This window comes from Sebastes fasciatus, chromosome 8, assembly GCF_043250625.1.
Source record: "Sebastes fasciatus isolate fSebFas1 chromosome 8, fSebFas1.pri, whole genome shotgun sequence".
In the NCBI taxonomy this organism is placed as follows: domain Eukaryota; kingdom Metazoa; phylum Chordata; class Actinopteri; order Perciformes; family Sebastidae; genus Sebastes; species Sebastes fasciatus.
The window spans coordinates 34,373,867-34,399,032 of NC_133802.1; the positions used below are offsets into that span (position 1 = coordinate 34,373,867).

Sequence of the window (25,166 nt, forward strand, 5' to 3'; positions counted from 1 at the left end):
TTCTACAGTAGGCAAGGCAAGGCAAGGCAGCTTTATTTGTAGAGCACATTTCAGCAACAGAGCAATTCAAAGTGCTTTACATAAACATTCAAGAACATTGCGACTAAGTGCAAAAGAACATTAGGACATAATTAAAACAGTTATAAAGACATAAAAACATTAAAGATTAGAAAATAAAAACAAGCTACAAATAAAAGCTATGGGATAGAAGCTAAAATAGAATATAACACACAAGAGTAAAAGCTCTAGTCCAGTATAAGATCATTATCTGGTTTAATAAAAGGCAGCAGCAGCAAACAGGAAAGTTTGAAGCTTTGATTTAAAAGAACTAAGAGTTGGAGAGGTCCTGCAGTTTTCTGGGAGCTTGTTCAGTATTACAGTACAGTATTACTCACATTGCATCAACAGCTCCACATTTTTATCAGGAAATCACATTCCATCATGGAGGGAGGTGTCCTTCCTAACTACCCCCAGAACACAATTATGTCAACAACAGCACGCCATTCTTGGACCTTGCAACACATCCAGGATGACTAATACTGGAGTGTGTCTCAGAGTCCATTCTCCCAGATGGTTCGCGTTGTGTTGATGGTTGGACTGACATAGTTATAAGACTACTGTGGCAAGAAGGGTGTGTAAAGAAAACTGAAGAAATGACGAAATGATTGAATCACAGAAACTGTTTGACCTGCCGCCAGCATGGGATTACAGCAGCGGTGTGCACAGGCACTCCCTCGGGCAAAGCTTCATTTTCCATTTGATGTAATCTGCTTGGAAATACTTTGAGCGGTTCCCTGAACAAACCACAAGCATATAGTTTATGATGGAATGAAACCTAAATTAATAACGTTAACTTCTCTCTAAATGTTCTCTTTTTCAGAGTAATCAATCAGGAGGAGTTCCCTTATCCTGTCTCTATGAAGAGGTTTTGTCCTAACAGGTACAGATCACACACACACACACACACACACGCACACACACAATATGCCAGATAGACTGGCGATGTGCTCTTGGAGACAAGTTTGTAAACTGAGTCAGCAGCTGCATTTCTGAATGACTCAACCAGTCCACCACAGAGCCCTTTCGTTTCTCAGAGCCCTGCCCTCAACCCTCCCTCACACACAGGCACGTACTGCCTACGTTAACGCGGCGCCTTGCCTCACCACAGCATCACTTCCTCCCATTTTACTAGGAAACGGCTGTAAATAGCCAATAGCAATATTTCCATAGAGGTGTTTCAACTTTACTGAAAGGTTATGTAAAGATTTATGTTTTAATATATTCGTTGATTCTGTTTTTTTCTCACTGGATCTTTCATTTCACTTTTTACCCTGCAGCTCTTATTTTTTCCAGTAATGATATAAACTGATGACATGCTGTGGCGGGTGATATTTTCTGCAGAGCTGATAATCCTGTGATCCTCCGAGTCATTTACGGCATGGATCAGTCATGTTGCCAGGAAGAGACTCCTACGTCTGCTTTGACCTTTTTTTCTCGGACTCCTACCTGCTTTCAATTCAGTAATATCTGCTGGAGGGCTATAATAATGTCACACTGCGTTATCCTCTCGTACAACACAGTCATCGATGAACAAGGAAGTGGAGGAGGAAAGCGGGGAGCAGTAAACTGTAAAACACGGTGCAGTCTGGCTGTGCTGGTGACTCAACAGGAAATGATGGAGCGGGAGTAAGTAAGGTGAGAGAAGGAAAGGGAGGAGGGTGGAAGTGAGAGGAGAGATAGAGGGGAGGGAAAAAGGAAGATTGACTTTGTCATGCCTCAGGACTCTGAGCTATGTTGTGGGCAAACTAAGCGACATCATACCATGGTTTTCTCAGAAAAATCTGTAGGCCGTGAAAACACAGATGGCCTCGTCATTTCTCCCCCCTGCTACTCTGCACAATAGGGTCGTGACATGCACGTACACACGGTAAATAATCAGCAGTCGGAACAACAGTATGACCAAACTTGACTTTTCCATTGTGTCATGTGGTGATTCAAGAAGACTTTGACCTCAGAACAAGTTGTGAACACTGTGAAGACAAGCAAATATTGACAGTGTCTTCCTGTCACATGATGAGTAACCGTGTGTTAGTGACTGCAAATAATGTTTTTGGCTGGACCGCAGAGGGCCAGCCATGGATGTATAAAGAGAACTGGATACAGCGCTGTAGCTCCCGTTCATTCCTATGAGAGTTGCTCAGTGGCGCATGAAGCCAAAATGGCTCGACTGCCGAGAGATAAAGTACCTGGATAATGAAATAGAGTACCTGGATAATGAAATAGAGTACCTGGATCATTCGGTGATCTTCCGCATCCATTGGGTCCATTGGGTCCATTGGGTCCATTGGGTCCATTGGGTCCATTGGGTCCATTGGGAAATAACTCTGGATTCGGCTATTAGTGCGTTTTACAATTTTTAGGATCTAATGATTTAAATAAGGGCTATTCGAGTGTTCATACTGGGTAGTTCCTTTACCTCAAAAAAAATTATCCGCTGAGTAACAGACGTCTCCTTCCCAATGTAAGTCTATGTGAAAAAGTATTTTTGGACCCAGTGGCATCACGTGACGGACACGGTAGATGTAGTAATGCCGTTTGACCACTACGGAAATTGGCATCAATGACCGGCGCTCTTTCTAGGGGCTTGGGGCCAGCCCTACAAACGCAAAGAGTTTGTAAAAGAGTGATTGACTGAGTCAATTAAGTTACACGATTGGTCGTTAGTTTACGAGCAGTCCTCCATGTTGTTTCCTGTTTGAAACGGCGAGCAGAAAACCAGAGACCAATCAGGTGCATTTCACGATAGGGTACATCATTGTTTGAACGGCTAGTTGAGTGGAGGAGCGTCTCCTAGTGTCCTCGCCAACATTATAGACATGACCACTGACTATTTCTATGACAATTTAGCTACAAATTCACAGACTGACTGTACCAGTCCAGACATATACTCGTTTTTGACCGCGTCTTGTTTACTCAGAGTTGCTACTGAGGAGCGAAATAATATAATTGCCCATATACAGTTTCTTTGTATTGAAGTGAAGAGCCTTTTTCTCCCTTCTTCATCCTCATTAATTTAAATGAAACTCTTAATGAAGTGGAGATCAACTTCACAGGGCTGCGGAAGACCTCCCTCTGGGCCGGCAGACCCTCTGCCCACATTGAGGCCTGCCTGCGGTGCTGCATCCTGGGCAAAGAATCACTCTTTTCATGCTCGAAGCCTCTGCCATTCATTGAAGCTGTCCACCATGAAATCAGATGTCACAGGGTTTAAATCACTTTAATCCATGCCACTTCCTCTCCCTTCTCTACCCGCTGACTCTGTTTTGTTTTTCTCTGTTGGTACCCTGAGAGGGAAAAACAGTATTTTGCTTATTTGTCTTTTATAGGGATAGCACCACTACACATAAAGCTGTGTGTTTGTATATGTGTGTGTTTTCCACCTCTAATCCATTAATTTGCTTGTAGCTACATTTTATTCACAGGACACATTAGCGACCTATAATGCTTCAATCAATTTAGCATCAGAATAGATTGCACAGAAAGTATTTTCTTTTGGACCTCAGTGCAGTTCCTGAGCTACCCAACAATCAAAGGCAGCACAAACATCACTCTTCGGCCCGTCCTCCTCTTCCTCCCGGTCGCTGTTGGCTCTTTGATAACTGAGCTGTCTGCTCACAGGATGAGGTCAAAGGTCGTGGTGCCAAGCCCACTCAGACATTTGAGGAGCCCGATTCCTCCCCAACGCCTCCAACATGTCAGACTCGACCGCAGATCCATTGAATTAAAATAGATTTAACGAAGGGTGTGTTTTTCAAATCACAGCAGCGATAAAGTCTGAATGAATGGTACTGATTCTAAACCGATTCATCCCTTATTTCTAAAACTAATTCATAAAAAGATATGTGTAGACCGTACTCTCTGGCAGTCTGCTTTGAAATACATCAAACATGTTACAAGTCAGGCTGAAGGAAGTGGTGGGTGGTAACAAAGAAGAGCAATTTACTACTTTTCATGAGAATTTCTCAACGTCAGTCCAGAGTTGGATGACGATGCTCCTTGTTCCAGCTGTTTATTCATCCGCTCTTCATGTAATGGATATGAATTTTAACTTCTTACACTCGTAGTAGATATAACTGAGACATTTTTACCTAATTGTCTCATAAACGTAACTGTGATACAAGTCTTTTTTTTGTAACAACCTCTAACGTTGATTCAACGATTAAAAGGAATGTGAAACTCAAACATAGACAAGTCGACCGTGACTTTGAAAACAGCAGCAGGCTCGTCTGTCTGCAGTCTGTTAGGGGGCTCTAATTACTATTACATGTTTGTACACAGCTGGTTCCTCTATAAGAGAATTCCCCATGTCACCATGTCAGCACATCAACCTACACAAATGTATTTACCATAGAACACGTATGTTAACACCTACTTACTTCATTTCCTATTCCAGCTCGGGACATTGTTAAATGAGCGGTGGGCAGACATTAATCTTCTGCGATATATATTTCTCATTTCAGGGGTTATCTGCTGTTCACAGCGTGTTGAAACAGATCTGCTCAGCTTGATATGTCAGGAATCGTTATTGCTGTTTGTTATCACTGTTTGTTATTGCTGTTTGTTATCACTATTGATTCCTGATTGAACTTTGATGTTTCTTGTCTCATAAAACAGAAGCCGTTGATTTCAGTCCAGCTTTGATGATCCATCTTTAGTTTTGCAGCAGCATGAGGGAGTTCCTTTAGAGCAATCCATCACATCTTTGAAAAAAAGCAGAAGAAGGAGGGGGGGGTTACAGATGTGGGAGGTGGGCTTCTGACTGCACTGACAGCTGTGAGGGACGGAGGTCTCTCAGAGCAGGAAATGACTTGACCTCCCCTGTGGGAGACTGGCCCACCCCGACAACAACCCCCACAGCTCTGAGCATCCTGGGTCACCACAAGCGCCCACAGAGGGCCTCGGAGCAACAGCAGAGCAGACAATCTGCTGGAAGTCTGGATGGTGCTGGGTCACCTCGACACCACAAAACAGAAAAATCACTGGACTAAAACCTGAGAGTATTAAGATACGAGCCGCACTATTACTCTTGCAAGAAAAAGCCTTGCATTTGTTGAGTGCAATGTGACAACTCAGGGCCGACTCGAGCCCTTTTTGTGCCCTAGGCGATATTCAAATTTGGAGATAATGCGGCAGTAGGCAGAATGTTTTTGGCATCATTGGGCAAAAATATCCATAATAACCTTTCAGCATATTGTAATTCAAGTGTTCTGAGAGAAAACTAGACTTCTGCTCCTCCTCATGGCTCTGTTTTCAGACTTTAAAAAATCTAGCCAGTGACGGGAGACTTTGACCAATCACAGGTCATTTCAGAGAGAGAGAGAGCGTTCCTATTGGCTGTGCTCCGGCTGGTGGGCGGTGCTTGGTATTTCCTCAACTGATCTCAACATGGCTGCCCGGGTCACAAACTTTCTCATTTTACAGCTGAACAGTACACTACAAGATGATTCTGAAGACATCTGAAGAGAGAAATAGACATTACAGTAACAGAATATTGATTCATATTTGATCAGCGCTGCCTAGTTTCACCGTTTGATCGGAGTTGGTGAGTGATTGACAGCTGCTCAGAGACAGCAGCCTCCAGATCAGCTCTGATTGGTTGTTTTTCTCCGGTTTGTGAAATCTTGCAGATGCCGTTAGGAGCACCGGTGGACATATGATTTTTTTTTTCAGATTACCTGTCTCATGCACTACTGTCAGGTCATAGTGACCGTTTTATAAAAATAACTTTTTTTAATCATATTTGCTCCATTTCTACCCACTGCAGCTTCAACCCCCCAGAACCTAAACCGTAGCCCCGTAAACCGCAAATCACATCAGACATCACAATGTTTGTTTTAACACAAAAATCAAGATTTTTATTTTCATAAATAACTGTATTTATTATAATATAAATAAACAATTGGTCCCTGATGTTGTTGGCTTTAAAGTGTTAAGTCAGTTTCACTACAATTTACACTTTTATTAACAAATAAGTGATGAAAGATGAAAAAGTGTATTTCTTTATTTATATATTTGTTCATTTGTTACTACAATGCAGAAAATTAGGAAGGGTGCCCACCGGCATTTTAAGAAAAATATATAATTATTATTATTTTAGAAGGCAACCAGCCCCCCCCCAGAAGGTGGCGCCCTAGGCACCCGCCTATATGGCCGATGCCTATAAGCCGGCCCTGTGACAACTGACAGCAGTTTCACCTCTTTATGTCTCACTGGACTCACGTGTGATATCAGTCACTTCATTGCACAACAGGAAGTTGATCAAACAGCTTATTTGCTAAAAAGTATGAGTGTTCCTTTAAACAAACAAATTACGTTGGTGTTAGAGGGACAGTCGATGATTGATTTACTAGATACTGGGTATATACTGTAGGTATGAGGCACTCCTTAATCCATATATGACTAAATAAGGATTTTATTAGAGTATTAAAACAGTGGAAATGTTTTAGACAGAAGGAGGGGAGGTCACGGGGTCATCTGGCATCTCTCTTACACTTTTATGAGGTGGTTATTTTATTCAGCACTTTAACAATGTTTAATGTGTCTATTTAATGTGGATTTATTTGGATTGTGACCACAGTAAAAAGATCATTTTGCCGTCTGGAGGAAGACTGTAGGCTCAGTGTGGTCTGCGGTTAAAAAACAAGAATGGCCTGCACTCACTTCCCTGTTATTTTCTAGTAAATGGCCTCCTGTATTGTCCTTCTGCCTCTCTCAGCGTGGGCGAAGACAAACACAGACAGTGAACTCCTATGTGACATCCAGGCTTCAAAACAAGTCCTCATCCACCATAACTGGGCTGCCAATCTTGTACTTGTTTTCCTCTATCAGTCATGTATTGTACTCACGCCAAAAGCCACCCACACAGGTCAGACCAAAACTGTTTACTGCTGTATGAAGGGCAATTTCCCATACACTCATCACACAAGGCACATAAAATGATTATTATTCTAATTCTGGACGTCTCTGGGCGTTGTTGTTATTTGACCTACAGTGACTTTGTGTCGGGGGAAACTGGCCATCTGATTCATGAACATAAATTATCTTGGAATAAATTATATGCTAAGAGTGCTCAATAATGTTGTACTTTTGCACGAGTTAGAGCCTTGAAATAGTCACGTCTATCATTGATTTCCATATTTCTTCTATTTCACAGGGAGTGAGGTCACACGTGATGACAGCTGCACCTGGAGGGAGTTTCTGTGTGAGTATGGGCTTATTTGACCCATATTTTGAACTAAATATCCACCAACTTCTTCTCTAGTTTACAATGAAGTGGAGTTAAATACTCCATCTCCAGTCAAAATCCTGCATGTAAGTAAAAGTACAGAAATAGTAGCAGCAAATTATGCTCAAGCATCAAAAAGTAAAATTATGCTGAATGACTGTGTTTGGGCTGCAACTAACGATTATTTTCTTTGTTGATTAACCTGTCAGCTATGTTCTGGATTAATCGATTAATTGTTTTCATCTATAAAATGTCAGAAAATTGTGAAAAATGTCGTTCAGTTTCCCAAAACCCAAGATGACGTCCTCAAATGTGTCTTGTTTTGTCCACAACTCAAAGATATTTATTTTACTGTCACAGAGAAGTAAAGAAACTAGAACATTTTCACATTTTAGAAGCTGAAATCAGATTTTTTACTTTTTTTTTAGTTAGTTGTAAACTATTAATTATTAATCGGCAACTATTTTGAAAATGGAACTGGAGATGTTGGAGGATTTCTCGTCCATGTCGGATTAAAAGGTTCAAAGTTCATTCTTGACATTGGAATCAGCAGTTGGGTAAAAACAATCTCACCATTTACTCAAACCGATTATTAAAATAGTTGGCGATTAATTTAATAGTTGAATAGTTGCAGCTTTAGACTGTATTATTGGATTGTTGATGTATTAACATAGGGTGACCAGGTGTGCCACTTTATGAGGGACCGCACAGCATTTGTATCCCCTTTTTCCCGTGTCCCACATATTGAGACGACGTCCCACATTTTGATCGGCTCTAGTTTTCAAAAGTCAAACCTCGGCAGGACAGATGCTTTTCTAAAATATGGCTTTTATCCGATGGCTGTGAAGAAAGCAGGCTGAAGGCTGTCATCACGTGGGTCAAACGCAGGTTAACCTGTCTTCGCTACGCTATGTGGGCCAACGGGGAAAAGTCACAAGCTGTGCAGATTTAGGCAGAATATGATGGAACTACCACAAAGAAAAGGAAGAGCAGCTACAACAAAGACTGTTAAACTACTTATACTTATACCTGGGTGAAGGTATAAGTAGGTGACTCTCAAAGAGTTCTTGCAAAGTTAGTTGTTTTTCAACCAGAGGGCAACATGTCCCACATTGTCCCACACAAACATACTCTTTACCAAATATTGACCCCTCATGTGAGCGTTGTGGGCATGAGCCAGCACATGTTGTTCTGGAGCTGTGTCCTAGTTTGTTGAACTGTTGGAGAAGTATTTTTCAGACTTTGTTTAAGGTATTGATTGGAAATGTTGATTTAGACCCTCTAACGACTGTTTTTGCTGTTATAGATCCTAAGGTGGGTAAAACTAGTCCAGCGTGCAACACGATAACATGTGTTACTCTGCTGGCACGCAGAATAATACTACAGATTAATACTACAGAATAATACTACAGATTAATACTACAGAATAATACTACAGATTAATACTACAGATTAATATTACAGATTAATACTACAGATTAATATTACAGATTAATACTACAGATTAATACTACAGAATAACTACAGATTAATACTACTTAACTGGAAGCAAGCAGCAGCATGTAAACTGGAGAAGAGAAGTGGTGACGCATTTAGATTTAGAGAAAAATAAAGTTCTCCTTAAAACGACAGGAGGGTAAATTCTACAAAATATGGTCGCCTTTTATAAATGACTTCGGCCAGACCAGAAACATTAACGAGTATGAATATCACCATCTTCATTACGAGTTTCCCACGTACTCTGCAGTCACACCTGATTATAGAAACAGAATTCAGACAGACCCTCTGCAGATACACCAGTTAGTTCACTGACTTTCTGTGGCATGTTATAGCAGACTATACTATGACTTTTTTATGGCATTTTATAGCATACTATACTATGACTTTAACATTGCATTTTTATGGCTGACTTTTTAAAAATATTTCTATTAATTTCTTTTTGGCATAACTTCTTTATGACATGTTTTATGACATACTATACTATGACATTTTTCATGAAATTTGTTATGACTTTTTTAATGGCAAACTATACTATGACATTTGTTATGAGATATTTTATCACATACTATACTATGACATTTTTTAATGACATTTTTATGGCTATGACTTTTTGTATGATATGTTTATGACTCTTACTTGGCATACTATACTATGATATTTTTATGACAATCTATACTTACTTTTTATGGCATTTTTATGGCTATGACTTTTTGTGACCTTTTGTGACATTTTCTTTCATTTTTTGGGTATACTATGTCATGACTTTTTTAAGGCATACTATACTTTGACATTAACCTTTTCTTGGCATACTATATTATGACATTTTCATTGACATTACTTATTTTTTGGTTGATATATTTAATATTATTATTTTTTTTAATTTATTTATTACTTTTTTTCTGTTGGTAAGACTGTTGGTAAGGCACCGTCTTCTGTAAACTGTAAATTTGTTGATTGTTTATTACAAATGTGCAATTATTATTATTATTATGCTGCAAAGTAACTAGTGACTATATTTGTCTGTTAAAAGTAGTGGATTAAATTTAAATTGAATTAAATACAATATATATAGTACAATATACTGTATAGTCCAAAACAAAAAACACAAATGTAGCCTAGTTATTTTCCACCACTGCTGCTTTATAAGCCATATCTTTTTTTTCCTGATGGAGTTGAGTTTTTCCTATAATAAAGTTTAGTTTCTCCTCTAATGGAGTTTAGTTTTTCCTATAATAAAGTTTTGTTTTTCCTATAATAAAGTTTAGTTTCTCCTCTAATGGAGTTTAGTTTTTCCTATAATAAAGTTTTGTTTTTCCTATAATAAAGTTTAGTTTCTCCTCTAATGGAGTTTAGTTTTTCCTATAATAAAGTTTTGTTTTTCCTATAATAAAGTTTAGTTTCTCCTCTAATGGAGTTTATTTTTTCCTATAATAAAGTTCAGTTTCTCCTATAATAAAGTAAATTTCTTCCTATAATAGAGTTTAGTTTTTACTATAATAAAGTTTAGTTTCTCCTATAATGGAGTTTAGTTTTTCCTAAAATAAAGTTTAGTTTTTCCTATAATAAAGTTGAGTTTCTCCTATAATAAAGTTTAGTTTCTCCTATAATAAAGTTTAGTTTCTCCTATAATAAAGTTGAGTTTTCACTATAATAAAGTTGAGTTTTTCCTATAATAAAGTTTAGTTTGTTTAGTTTTTCCTATTATAAAGTTTAGTTTTTCCTATAATAAAGTTTAGTTTTTCCTATAATAAAGTTTTTCCTATAATAAAGTTTCTCCTATGATGGAGTTTAGTTTCTCCTATAATAGAGTTTAGTTTCTCCTATAATGGAGTTTAGTTTCTCCTATAATAGAGTTTAGTTTCTCCTATAATAGAGTTTAGTTTCTCCTATAATGGAGTTTAGTTTCTCCTATAATGGAGTTTAGTTTTTCCTATAATAAAGTTTCTCCTATAATAGAGTTTAGTTTCTCCTATAATAGAGTTTAGTTTCTCCTATAATAGAGTTTAGTTTCTCCTATAATAGAGTTTAGTTTCTCCTATAATAGAGTTTAGTTTCTCCTATAATGGAGTTTAGTTTCTCCTATAATGGAGTTTAGTTTTTCCTATAATAAAGTTTCTCCTATAATAGAGTTTAGTTTCTCCTATAATAGAGTTTAGTTTCTCCTATAATAGAGTTTAGTTTCTCCTATAATGGAGTTTAGTTTTTCCTATAATAAAGTTTCGTTTCTCCTATAATGGAGTTTAATTTATCCTATAATAGAGTTTAGTTTTATCCTGATGGGTTTTAATGTGTTATGGGTCTTTAGTTGTGTCTTGAAGGCGGACCTGGAGGACCTGGGTGGAGTTATGACTCGCTCTGGCTGCTGGTCTGGATGCGTCTATAAGGAGATGTTAAACGCGCGTCACGCTGTCAGAACCAGGTTCAGCTCAGTGTTGTTATCAGAGGACGATCAGAGGAAAGATGGTGCACATGGGTCAGTCTGGACCGGGACTCTGGATCGGACTGAACTGATCTATTGATCCGGATCAGGTCCACCGGGATGGAGGACTAGTCTGCGTTTCCACGGTAAGACTTACTTCCATTTAACTCTCAAGATAAAACGTTAAAACTGGTCTTTAAATCCTCTTAGAGTGAGCGACCAGGAGCTGTGATTGATCAGATCAATACTAACAGTTATTGATCAGATCAATACTAACAGTTATTGAGCAGATCAATACTAACAGTTATTGATCAGATCAATACTAACAGTTATTGATCAGATCAATACTAACAGTTATTGAGCAGATCAATACTAACAGTTCTTAAAGATATTCCAGGATTGGAGCTCTATTAGTTTCTCTATAGAGACAGACTCTGTTGGTTGAACCGTGTGGGCTGATCCAGTCTATCTAGTGGTCTAGTGGTTATATGTGGACCGGCTGCTCTACCGGCTGCTCGGTGTCTCGGTGTCCGCCTGGTGAAGCTCTATCTGCGGCTGGTTGAGTCCTCTGCTCGGCCTCTCCCCGCTCGGCCTCTAGAGGGCGCTGAGGTGATGGAACAGTAGAGTTGCTGTGAGGAGTTTGGTCCAGTTTATTATGATTTAATAACTTTAATTCTATTGATAATAATGTTATATTGCATATCTATCTACATATAGTATATCTATCTATCTATCTATAGTATATCTATCTATCTATAGTACATATATATATATATATATCTATAGTATATCTATCTATCTATCTATCTATAGTATATCTATCTATCTATCTATCTATCTATCTATCTATCTATAGTATATCTATCTATCTATAGTATATCTATCTATCTATCTATAGTATATCTATCTATCTATCTATCTATCTATAGTATATCTATCTATCTATCTATATATCTATCTATAGTATATCTATCTATCTATCTATATATCTATCTATAGTATATCTATCTATCTATCTATCTATCTATCTATCTATCTACCTATAGTATATCTATCTATCTATCTATCTATCTATCTATCTATCTATCTATAGTATATCTATCTATCTATCTATAGTATATCTATCTATAGTATATCTATCTATCTATCTATAGTATAGTATATCTATCTATCTATAGTATATCTATCTATCTATCTATAGTATATCTATCTATCTATCTATCTATCTATAGTATATCTATCTATCTATCTATCTATAGTATATCTATCTATCTATAGTATATCTATCTATCTATCTATCTATAGTATAGTATATCTATCTATCTATAGTATATCTATCTATCTATCTATAGTATATCTATCTATATATCTATCTATCTATCTATCTATCTATCTATAGTATATCTATCTATATATCTATCTATCTATCTATCTATATATCTATCTATCTATCTATCTATCTATCTATCTATAGTATATCTATCTATATATCTATCTATCTATCTATCTATATATCTATCTATCTATCTATATATCTATCTATCTATCTATCTATAGTATATCTATCTATCTATCTATAGTATAGTATATCTATCTATCTATCTATAGTATATCTATCTATCTATAGTATATCTATCTATCTATCTATAGTATATCTATCTATCTATCTATAGTATATCTATCTATCTATAGTATATCTATCTATCTATCTATAGTATATCTATCTATCTATAGTATATCTATCTATCTATCTATAGTATATCTATCTATCTATCTATCTATCTATAGTATATCTATCTATCTATCTATCTATAGTATAGTATATCTATCTATCTATAGTATATCTATCTATCTATCTATCTATAGTATAGTATATCTATCTATCTATAGTATATCTATCTATCTATCTATAGTATATCTATCTATATATCTATCTATCTATCTATCTATCTATCTATAGTATATCTATCTATATATCTATCTATCTATCTATCTATATATCTATCTATCTATCTATCTATCTATCTATAGTATATCTATCTATATATCTATCTATCTATCTATCTATATATCTATCTATCTATCTATCTATATATCTATCTATCTATCTATCTATCTATCTATAGTATATCTATCTATCTATAGTATATATATATATATATATATATCTATAGTATATCTATCTATCTATCTATATCTATCTATCTATATATCATCTATCATCTATCTATCGAGTCAAATATTAATCAAATATTAATCAAATATTAATCAAATATTAATCAAATATTAATCGTGATCACACTTTTGTCTTCCCACATTTAAATGACCATGATCTCCTGAGATATTGACGTTTTAAAATATGTGTTCTGCTCATAGAAAACTCTGCTGCAGATCAAATCAAGCGCTTCCTAAACTAACATCCAGCCGGTGATCCAGATGTTTTGGCTTCACTTTTGGGTATAGATATTATCTATACAACCAATGTGATGAAATCAAGAGCATAAAATAGTTTATCTAGCCTCTTAATGTTGCTAAATTTGCTCTCAAAGTGCACCAGATTGAAGCATTTAACTTTAAAATGTAGCTAACAACGGAGTGAATATTCCTGTATTTATTCATATTGCAATATAAATATATAGCAGAAATAAATATTGCAATGTCAGTTTTTTCCAACATTGTGCAGTCCTAATTTGTACATTAAAGCTTCAGTAGGCAGTATGTTTTTGGCATCATTGGGCAAAAATCCCATAATAACCTTTCAGCATATTGTAATTCAAGTGTTCTGAGAGATAACTAGACTTCTGCTCCTCCTCATGGCTCTGTTTTCAGGCTTTAGAACATCTAGCCCGTGACGGGAGACTTTGACCAATCACAGGTCATTTCAGAGAGAGAGAGCGTTCCTATTGGCCGTGCTCCAGTCATGTGACCAGAACTTCAACAGATTTCACAATGGCAGCAGCGTCACAAACTTTCTCATTTTCCAGCTAAACCGTGCACTACAAGATGCTTCTGAGAACATCTGAGGAGAGGAATAGACATTAACATAACAGAATATTGATTCATATTGGATCAGCGCTGCCTAGTTTGACCGTTTGGTCGGAGTTCAGAGTGATTGACAGCCGGCTCTCATAGACAGCAGCTGGACAGCAGACCTCAGATCAGCTCTTACTGCTTGTTTTCCTCCGGTCTGTGAAATCTTGCAGATGCTGTTAGGAGCACCGGAGGACACAGAGGCACATGATTTTTTTCAGGTTACCTGTTTCATGTCCTACTGTCACGATATATTTAGCGACTGTTTTATAAAAATAACTTTTTTTAATCATATTTGCTCCGATCTCGCCTACTGATGCTTTAATAATGCGTCCTGTTAAAGCATCAATAGGTGAGATTGGAGCTAATATGATTAATAAAAGTTATTTTTATAAAACAGTCACTATATCGTGACAGTAGGACATGAAACAGGTAAATTGAAAAAACATTGTGCAGCTCTAATTTGTACATTAACAGGGATGTAGCACAGCATGGAAGTGAAAACAGCGCTCTGTTTATTTTAATGCGAAAGTGCAATAAAATATGTTGTCGCTAAAATCAATGAAATCGTAATAAATAATCGTTTGTTGATGATTGTGATCATCATTCTGGCCATAATCGTGCAGCTCTACTGCTGATGTTGTGGTGAAAACATTTATGTTGTGAAGCCTGCGGAGCTGTGAGTGAATTAACAGCACGTTGTAATCCAGTGATGTAAAGCACCATAATGAAATGATCAGTAAAGGTCCAGTCAGTGAATGAACGTGAGGTGGAGACAGCCAAGGACAACAACACATCAAGGCTCCTGCAGGAGATAAACAAACTGTTTGTCAGCCTCTCTGGCTTCTCCTTTCAACAGCGCCAGCACGCACAATCCTCCTGCAGGGGATTAGTGGCCCAGAGCTCATAGCTCGGCCACGTCTGCCTGTCTCCATGGCGTATCTTCAGTCCTAACCTCATGGGAGAGTTCACTTGTATTTTTCAGGCTTGCTTCACTGCGCCACCAAAGTAACACAAAGCCCCATTCATGCCTGAGAGTGGCTCCATTCATGGACTCTGAGTACTTGCCGGCAGAATTCGTAATTGTTCAGCGTCTTCCATCTCCGAGGATCACTGGCGGAAATGACGCCACGGTCAGTTGTTTTAAGGATGACATAAATATGCAAATAGACGCATGGGTCACTTTTTGTTTGTGGTGGGTTCCGTGTTGCATTATGCATGCTCTGCATTGTGTGCTTCCCACGTCGACTGTAGGCCCGTTAGTGACATGAAACAAAGCTGGACTTTGAAGAATGAGATTGCAGTGTGATAGTAAAACGGAGACCTTGCGTTGCCCTCTGAGTGAGTAGGAGTTGGGGGGGTGACGACTGTAATTAGTGGTTAGCAGGTGAATTGGTTCAATTCTACAGACAGGAACTTACATTTATAGAGTGTCTTCTGTTGGTATTTTATCTAGAAATGCAGCTGTGGGAGATTAGGAACCGTTTTATTATATATGATATAATATAATATGATCATGAAGCATGAAGCCTCCATCAGTTCTTCACAAAGTAAAGTACAGTAGAAACCGCTTCTAGTGATCACGGTTACACTGATCAACAGCTTACATGGATCAAAAAGCTATTCAAAAAATGTGCTTATAGTAATCAAGAATTTTGCTTACAGTGTTCATTTTGGGTCTTTTCATACATGACAACATATGGAAAAAAATTATGTATTTTATTTTTATAATAGATGGTGATACCTACAGTTTATTTTCAGACCTGTTAGATTTATTAAATTTAGAAATGCACTGAAAGCACCACCAAGCTGTGGTTTAGTAGCCTATTATGCTCTACTGACGTTACTGTATTTGTAAACAGCACAATACTGTTCTAGGCTATACCCTAATGAAAGTTTAAACTACAGTAAGCTATATTTTATACACGGTACTGTACTGTATTAAAGTTTATTTGAATTATACACTGTACAGTAATTTAAAAAGCGTTTGAAACAGTCAATTAAATTCAGTAAATAGAGAAGCTGTCCTACTTTATATTCATATAATAATATACAAATGTCAATTAGGTGGTAATCTGTATGAGAAATAAAGAACAAGACGTTATAATCATCTGCTTTTATTTATCAGTTTGACCCAGACAAACGTGATCACTATAAGAGGTTTCCACTGTAGTTCATTTGACTTTATTATAAAAAAAAAACATTTGGATTTGCATAATAAATATTGTTTTAAAAGCTTGACGAGGCCGATTCAACACAATAAAGTGGGTAATTCACTAAAGTTACCCAGAGCTATTCAATTCAATTCAATTCAATTTATTTTTATACAGCATCAAATCATAACAGAAGTTATCTCGAGACGCTTTATATATAGAGCAGGTCTTAGACCGTACTCTATATTGCTATCTATATTTGAAGAGTCAGGGCTGCAGGAAGCTGGAAGGGAATGAGTACTTGCAGGGTACGGGACAGGAGGCTTCTCTCAGTTTTCAATCCCTTCAGTCATCAAATGGTGTGTTTAAAATGACCTTTGACCTTCCACCTTGTGAGTAAAGCCAAGGAAGCAAGGCTAATGTGTCCCCTTGCAGATAAAAGCAGGATGACTAGGGATTAGGGCTGCACAATTTATCAAAATTGCAATATGGCAAACTGCAATTAGCAAATTTGCAAACGGTGCAATATTTATTAAAGGTGAAATGTGTCAAAATAGCATTTTAAATTAAATATTGTGGTGCTGCAGAGATGTCCTGGCCAACGCATCATATTGTACAGACTAAAGGAAGCATCTTTGTTTGGTACAGATCCCCGTAAAAATCACACCATAATCATTTTTCAGTGATAATGATGTAAAAACATATCATTCCCTCTGATATCGCAAATCATATCGCATTTGCAATATCAGTCAAAATAATCACAATTCGACATTTTCTGCAAATCATGCAGCCCTACCAGGGTTGAAAAAAATTTAATTAAATTATTGTTATAATGGAAGTTCAGCCGATAATTATGTCTGATGATGTGCGGACAAGAGATGACACTTAAAACCTGGTTGCCATGGAGATTAACGTTCCGGTATCGGTCACAACAAACAGATAATTGTTATCATTATTGGCCCCCTCCTCTGTTGCTCGTCCTGAGGTTTCTCCTGTACAGATTCATTATTTTTATTACATACAAAATTGACTTGACTTGGCCCTCAAATTCCATATTGGTGCATCTGAGGATGACCATCACCTGTCCCTTCATCTCAGTGATATTAAAGGGATATTAGTTGGTATTCATGTCTTATCAGCAGGCAGGAAGCAGCCGTCATGGTTAAATGTTAGAATGGCGAGCATCCGAATGAAGCAACACGGAGGCATGTGGGTGTACATAAGCATATAAATTAAATTCTTTCTTTTACTCATTAGCTTTTTAATACAAAACAAAACTTTTTGTTATTACAGATAGAGACAGGTTTCACGTCGCTAAACCTGAGATCCTCCTTCTGTTTCTGGTCTCCAGAACACTTTCATACAGACATTTATTATTATTATTATTATTATTATTATACGTGTGTCTCAGTGGTGTAGTTTGTATAGCAGAAATGCTGCACAGTTAGCCCCGTGTTGTAAGGGCGGTACTGCCGGGTTTCATGGTCACAGAGAGGAAGGAGGGCGAGGAGTGCTGCTGCCCTCCCACATCTGACCCAGAGGTTGTGCAATAGGCCTTCTCATCAGACAAACGGCTTTAAGCTGCTGGAACCACAAAGAGATCCACAGGGCAGCTGCCAGAGCAGACTGAAGTCATTTACTGGGCTTCTGTTGTTGACTGTTGTTTCTTAGAGGCTCACCTAAAACCATGCAGAGGAATGTAAGTAATAATAATATAAATGATTTGTCCATAGGTGATATATGTGTTTGTGTATTTGTTCTTTGACCTGCCTGGTAGGGTGGGTGCATGCAGCTGGTTGTGCTCCAGATGTGCACTGTTTATATGCCCCGTTTATGACCATTTCACACTGACGAAGGTGTGACTGGAACAAATGAAAAGAGTGATGTAATGCAAAAGATTTTTTTTTTTTGTGTGTGTGTTTTCACCTGCAACAAGATGTGAATGTACAACTGGTAAAAACAGCTCTAACACCAAGTTCTCTGTTTGTCTCCAACAGCGTTCTGCTGGCGAGCATGAAGCTGTGATGGGTTTCATGGAGCTGACTTGTGTTCAGATACCAAACGGACCTTCGTGCTTTTTAAGAACTCTATTTTTTCGACAACATGGCCGAGAGTCAGAGTAACTACTGGGGACAACATGACCTGAGCAGGTACGCAAACACCACTCCAACACTGATAGAAACAAAACATGAACAAGCATCATCATCATCATTATTATTATTATTATTATTACATAGTTTGACAACACAAACTTTAACTTTCAAACATCAAACAATATCAGGCGTATCATTCTGCCTCTATTCATATTTAATACTTGGGCCAAAATGATTTAATTATTTTTGTGTTGTTTTGTTTTATGTGGAAACAAACTAGAAAAAATCACTATTAAAAATGAGTTCAGCACTTAACTGATGTTTGCATCCAAAAACTAGTTCAGAACGATTTTGAAAATATGATTAGGATATGATTTGTGATTTTAGAGGGAATGATCATTTTACATCATTACTCTCATTTTCATTAAAAAACATATTAGAATTATTATGGTGTGATTTCTTAAGTCTGTAGAATATGATGCGTGGGCCACGACATCTCTGCAGCACCACAATATTTAATTTAAAAAAGTATTTTGACACACATTCACACATTGCACCTCCTGCGATTTGAAAATTGCGGTAGACCATATTGCGATTTTGCTAAAATGTTGATTAATTCTGCAGCCCTTCCAAAAACCATACACATAACACTAAAGATTCACTCGCATTCACTGACATTTATTCCCCAAATGAATCCTCTAATTGTTATTTAAGTAGCCCAAATTCATGAATTTACTCTTATAGTCTGTACAACATACAACTCCTTCTACCCTTAGACCAGGGCTTCCAAAGTGGGGCCCGCGGGCCAAAGTTGGCCCGCCATCAGGTTTGATTTGGCCCGCCAGATGTTAGCAAATTCTTTTTTTTTATTAAAAGACCCAACCGACTTTACTGTCTTTTGGAGGCCGTACCAGGCTCGGGTTTATGGTTAGAAGACAGTGGCATCATATGAAACTAGAAAACCTAATAAAGGACTCCATTACTACCCATCATGTCATGTTAGCTTGTCAGGAAGGAGGCAACACTCTAAAGTTGGGCTAAATGTTGGTGAGGAAAAACTGGTATGGCCATTTTCAAAGGTGTCCCTTGACCTCTGACCTCCAGATCAGTGAATGTAAATGGGTTCTATGGGTACCCACGAGTCTCCCCTTTACAGACATGCCCACTTTATAATAACCCTATGCAGTTTTGGGGGAAACGTGCAGGTCTTTGAATGCAGTATACATGTGTTATTTTTGCCTATTCTAAAAATGGTGTATTTTAATATTTCTACATACTGGGGTCCCTAAACAGTCTTGAAATGCATAAATTGCATAAATGAGCCCAATTGTATTCAGCAGGTGGGTTTTAAGGGGCTAACTATGTAAAACATATTCAATTTACAATTAATTTTGCATCTTAGTAATACACTACAATAGGTGTTTAATTTTGGCCCGTGGCCTTCCATTGACTTCCAGTTTTTGGCCCTTCAAGGGAAAGGTTTGGGCACCCTTGCCATAGACCATAAACATCGGATAAGGAAATAAATCTCAGTAAAAGCAGCGGAGGAGAGATCCCTCATCCAGGATGACATTATGACAGACATGAATAGATGTTGTACGTACAGAGCAGACGGTATTAGTAAAAGACGGGTCGGTAAAGGGAGATTTGGTCAATAAAGAGAAAATACAACGTGAAGAAAACGTGTCAGACGTCGAGCAACTTCCAATGGCATTACATAATGTAAATACATGAAGGAGGACGGAACATATGTTCTGTTTTAAGCATATGTCACGCTTGTTATTTCACACATCTAATGACTAACTCATGACAGGTTATGTGTAGGAATGATTTACACACAAGTTCAGCTCTGTATGGATTTCTCAACCTCGCTTGTTTTGCAGAGAGCGCTTTGGCCTGAGTGCTGACATGGAACAGAACCTGACGGAGCTCCAACCACAGCCAGCGCAATTTAACTGTGAGTCTTTTACAGATTTAAGTTATTAGGAAATGATTTTACTACAAAGATCAAAAACTGTTTACAACTAGCACCGATGCACTTGTGATGGTTTAAATGCTTTTGTGAATTTCACAGAATCTCAGTTAATATTTCTAATGAATACTATAATATTAATATTCATAATTTCAGGAATGCTTTTTTGAAAATGAATTGCTACCATAACGTGTTTATATGTCGGGCTGAGCTACATTAGATTTAACTTAAACCTTGACAGATAGAAAGGAACATGACACACAGCACACATGATTATCTGTCAAATTAAATTAAAATAAACCAAACACTGATAACATTTCGCAGACATATCTCTGACATATCTCTGACATTTTTGAACAAAATGTCAGAGATATTTTAATCCTTTTAAATATTTTTGGATCGTTGTGAAACACTTAAAGAGTTTTTGCTGAACTAAATCATGAGTTTTCTTAACGTCGACATTAAATCAGGTTGATTTATACAACTCAGGCTGGAGTTTACACCCTGTTTGACTAATAAAACGGCGTGCAGACAGGGTTGAGGTGAGTTTTGTCATCACCGGACTGAGCTGTGTAGCAGAGGAGAGAGCGGGGGTGAAGGAGGAGGGGAAGCAGCAGCTGTTCCTGCCGTCTGGGGCACGTCGGATGTTTCCACAGAGAGAGAAGGTTATGGGAAGCTCCGTTAAGATTAAGGCCTGCCCCGCAGATAATGCCGATTCCCGTGTTAATCAGGGTGTTGTGGCTGATGTTTGACGAAGAAGGTGATAGGTTAAGCGTTTGTTTTCAAACTTGTTTTTATTCCCGTTTCCTGTAAGATACCTTCAGCAAAACAGGAGGTTTTTTTTTAAGTAGAGTGGGCAGCTCACTCCCCCTGGTATTTTCTCCCTCCTACACCATCACTGCACTTTAAGTTGTTCCCTCATTGGAAGTTGTTTTCCATGTTTCTTCCTCTGAGAATTGTTTGTGCAGTGAAGGAAACAACAACGACAGCAAAACCTCGTATAACAAAGCAACGGTTTCTTAGTGGACAGTTTAATTTACTGTTTAATCCCACACAATATATTGTTTTTCTATCAAGTTAATTTGCAAGAAACACATGGCGAAAGACTGCAATATTGCACTCTTTTTTTGAGTTGGATGAAAGAGAGTATCAGTAGAAAACTGCACTTTAAAATGTAACTATCATTCTTTTTTAAATATCTGTTTATTTATCACAAGTATTATTGATATCACGATATTCAAAAACGTTATCGCGTATCACATCACAGCCCTTTTTAATACCTGATTGTTTTTCTCTTTCCCAGACAACATCTCCGTCTCCCAGTCTCCTTTCTACTCCGATACGTACCGCCTAGCGTCTGATAACGTACTACGGCCCCATGAGGGAGACCAGGTGGTCCCTTCTTTCCAGAGACGGAGCGCGTTCGGGGGCCACCAGAGAGAAGCCAAACCGCTGCCGCCTCTGCCCGACCCCGAGGAGCTCATGTCTGATGAGGCCGCCGACAGCGAGGTGGAGTTTTTCACCAGCGACCGACGGCGCCTTTTGCCCAAAAGCTGCCCCAAGGCCGTGTGCAGGGGCACGAACAGAGACTTTGGCCAGGTGAACTACGCCTACCAGGAAGGCTCGTTGCGGGCCAGTGGTGCCGGGACCAACTCCGTGGCGTTCTCTTGGCCGAGCAGGGAGGACAGACCGACTGGTAGAGGAAGCGGCTTTTGGGCTCTAGCTCTCCAGAGAGACGACCACCAGCATGTGGTGTCAGCAGTCGGGGACCAATCATCTAGACTCCGGTTTCAGCCTCTCCACAGCACCCCCGCTGACAAGCCTCTCGTTCCTCCTCGTATCCCCATCCCGCCAAAGCCTCCCTCAAAGACTGTGAGCGCCAACGAGGAGGACAAGCCTCCTAAAGTTCCTCCACGGGTCCCTTTAGTCCCACCCTGCCCACCGCGTACCCCGAGCCCCAAAAGCCTTCCGATTTACATCAACGGCGTGATGCCTGCCACACAGAGCTTTGCTGCTAACCCAAAATATGTGAGTAAGGCATTACAGAGACAGCAGAGTGAAAGAGCGCCCCCTGCGGCTCCGTTTTCTCCCTGCATCGTTCCCATTCTGAAGGACGGCAGACAGGCCAGCGCCACACACTACATCCTCCTGCCGCCGGGCCGACCGGCGTACTCGGACAGACGAGAGAGACTCATGAGTGAACCGGCCAGGACGGGAAACGGCAGCGTCTGGCAGAACAGATAGAAGCCCTTGCTTATGTCTGAAACTTGATGAGTACAAAACTGTGACTGATATCATTAAAGGGACTGTTTGTAACTTTTTAAGTGTATAAATGTACCGGGTCGGGACATATGCGCGCTCGCCAATGGCCGGAGCCTCTCCTCCTCTGCTTGCCTTCACTAACACAGCGCGCGCTCCTTCTCTCTCTCTCTCTCCACCTCTCACGTGCATGCTGCTCACTCCACACTGCAGAAGAGTTAGTTTAGCTCTGAGAATATCTAGTGAATGTTCAGTGGATGTTTGTGCAGAAATAACTGCTGCAGCTCCTCCAGACCAACAGAGGTTTCCCGTGTCTTGTGAAGTGACAGGGCTCCGCAGCGAGAAACGTTATCAGCGGCACCCGGTCGGAGATGGTAACGTTTCTCTTCCCGCGGAGCCCCGGCACCGACCCGCTTTTCCAAAAAAAAGCGAGCATTGATTCATGGAGAGACCTTGGTCTGGTCAGCTAACATTACTGCCAAGCAGCTGAAATATAGAGTGATATTGTGCTTTTAGCTGACGTGTGTCGCCTCACTGTGTTGAGCGATGCTCCTTCATGTCTATTTAGAGCGAGCAAGCGCGAGCCCGACGCCGTCTTTCGTTGACTTCACGGCCACAGGTGTCGCTGTTAAGAAGACATTTCTGAAAGTTACAAATAGTCCCTTTAATAACCAGGTGATACACTACGAAAACATCTACATGTCTAATGTCGTATTGGTATTATTTCACTTACATCACACAACACTGTGAGGTTTTTAACTGAACATCTTACCGGTCAGTATTTTAGCAACGTGGACAACATCATAACATTCCAGTATTTTCACTAATCGTGGAGAAATATTTATATAAACTCAAATACTGCAGTTTTCTCACAGGGAACATGTCTCATCACTCATTTATTCTGACATCACTAATACTATATTTCTTACAAGAGAGCAGATAATTACTGTACGTACGAGCTGGGCTTGTACCAAACTCTTCATCCCGTATGCATTTTTTTTTATGACTATGCTGCTTGAAATCTTAATTATGATGTACTGATAGATTTAATGTTTTGCTGAATCATTCTCACATTAAGATTTATGGTAAATTTAACAATGAACAGTGTGGCCGACGCAACACAACCAAAACATGCTTTGAACAACTGATAAAACTCTTAATTCCTGTTTCTATTTCAGTGATTATGACTCTTGCAGGAGTTTTGTGCACTTAATTTTTCTTACGCAGCTTTCATGATCAAAAATCTGATCTGATATGAAGTTACACTAAGCTACATCCTTCCTGCAAAGTACTCAACATGCCTAAAGTTGAATTCATTTAAAGTAAAATCAGGTGAGCAGAATAGAAAGAAAAGAGCAGAACACATGACTGATACCTGCGGCCACCTTCAGACTGATTGACGAGTCTTTTAATACGATGAAGTACAGTTTCATCAGTTGTGTTTGTTCACCGGGGTAAAGAAACAAAAAGCCTTCATTTTCATTAAGATTATTCATTATGTTTGTTCATTTCGCTCAAACAAGGTACAGATTGGGCCTTGAATGATTCTTTATTGTGTGTGTGTGGGCATGGACACGATGTTACGTTTACACTGTGGAGCTGCAGACCCCCGTTTACGACCTCCGTCACACCAACAGGTTGGAAGTTCTCATGAAGAGTCAGATTTGGCCCGAGCAGAGGCTGTCTGGAAGTTCATAATGTTGTTGTGTGTCAAAAGTAAATCATTGTAAATTTGTATTTTTAATCTATTTATAGAAATAAAATAACTTATTAATTCTATAAAAGGCTCAATGTCCTTTTTTCTGCACCAGAACAATGACATGTACCAATGGAAAGGTTTTTTGGTCTGTTTTGCCAACTCTTCTCAGGAGGAATCTGTTATTATTTCTGACGTTCGATCCTTTTGAAACTACGGCCTTCCTTTGAAAAGAGAGGAAACATATCAGCCCTTTATTTTGTCTTATTGTCCCATAAACCGCAGAGACTGCTTTAATTTACTATAATCAGTTGAGTGTAAATGTGTCCTGCTGCTTTGAGATAAAACGTATTGTAATGCAGACATGAAATGAGTATCAGGATGTACCTCTATGATTCATTTAATACCGTAATTATCGGCCATCTGACACGGTTTAAGGCTTTTAGACAATTTTACTGATTTATACATCGATAAACTTTCTGGAAATGTTTTACAATATTAATAAAAGTCATAATATTACAAGAATAGTCATAGTATTATGAGAATAAAGTCATAATATTATGAGAATAAAGTCATAATATTATGAGAATAAAGTCAGAAGTTAACGAGAATAAAGTAATAATATTATGAGAATAAAGTCAGACGTTTAAGAGACAAAAGTCATATTATATTATATATATTTATTAAAATAAAATTACTCAAAATAGTTGATTAATTGAATAGTTGACAACTTATTCATTACTCAAGTGTTGCAGCTCT

The 25,166-nt window shown here is 38.4% G+C and overlaps 1 protein-coding gene across 2 annotated transcripts; it reads left to right on the plus strand.

Annotated features, from left to right (window-relative positions):
• The first annotated feature begins 1,248 nt into the window (after positions 1-1,248).
• On the plus strand, positions 1,249-24,495 carry errfi1b (ERBB receptor feedback inhibitor 1b). Of its 2 annotated transcripts, XM_074642685.1 has the most exons (6): positions 1,249-1,695; positions 7,214-7,261; positions 11,091-11,350; positions 18,385-18,537; positions 20,364-20,437; positions 21,756-24,495. In XM_074642685.1, exons 4-6 carry the CDS (start codon positions 18,491-18,493, stop codon positions 22,694-22,696), a joined length of 1,062 nt encoding a protein of 353 aa, XP_074498786.1. In that variant the 5' UTR covers positions 1,249-1,695; positions 7,214-7,261; positions 11,091-11,350; positions 18,385-18,490; the 3' UTR covers positions 22,697-24,495. The 2 variants fall into 2 exon arrangements, with proteins under 2 accessions (XP_074498786.1, XP_074498787.1); XM_074642686.1 differs by lacking the exons at positions 1,249-1,695; positions 7,214-7,261; positions 11,091-11,350 and adding an exon at positions 14,560-18,086.
• Positions 24,496-25,166: the final 671 nt, after the last annotated feature.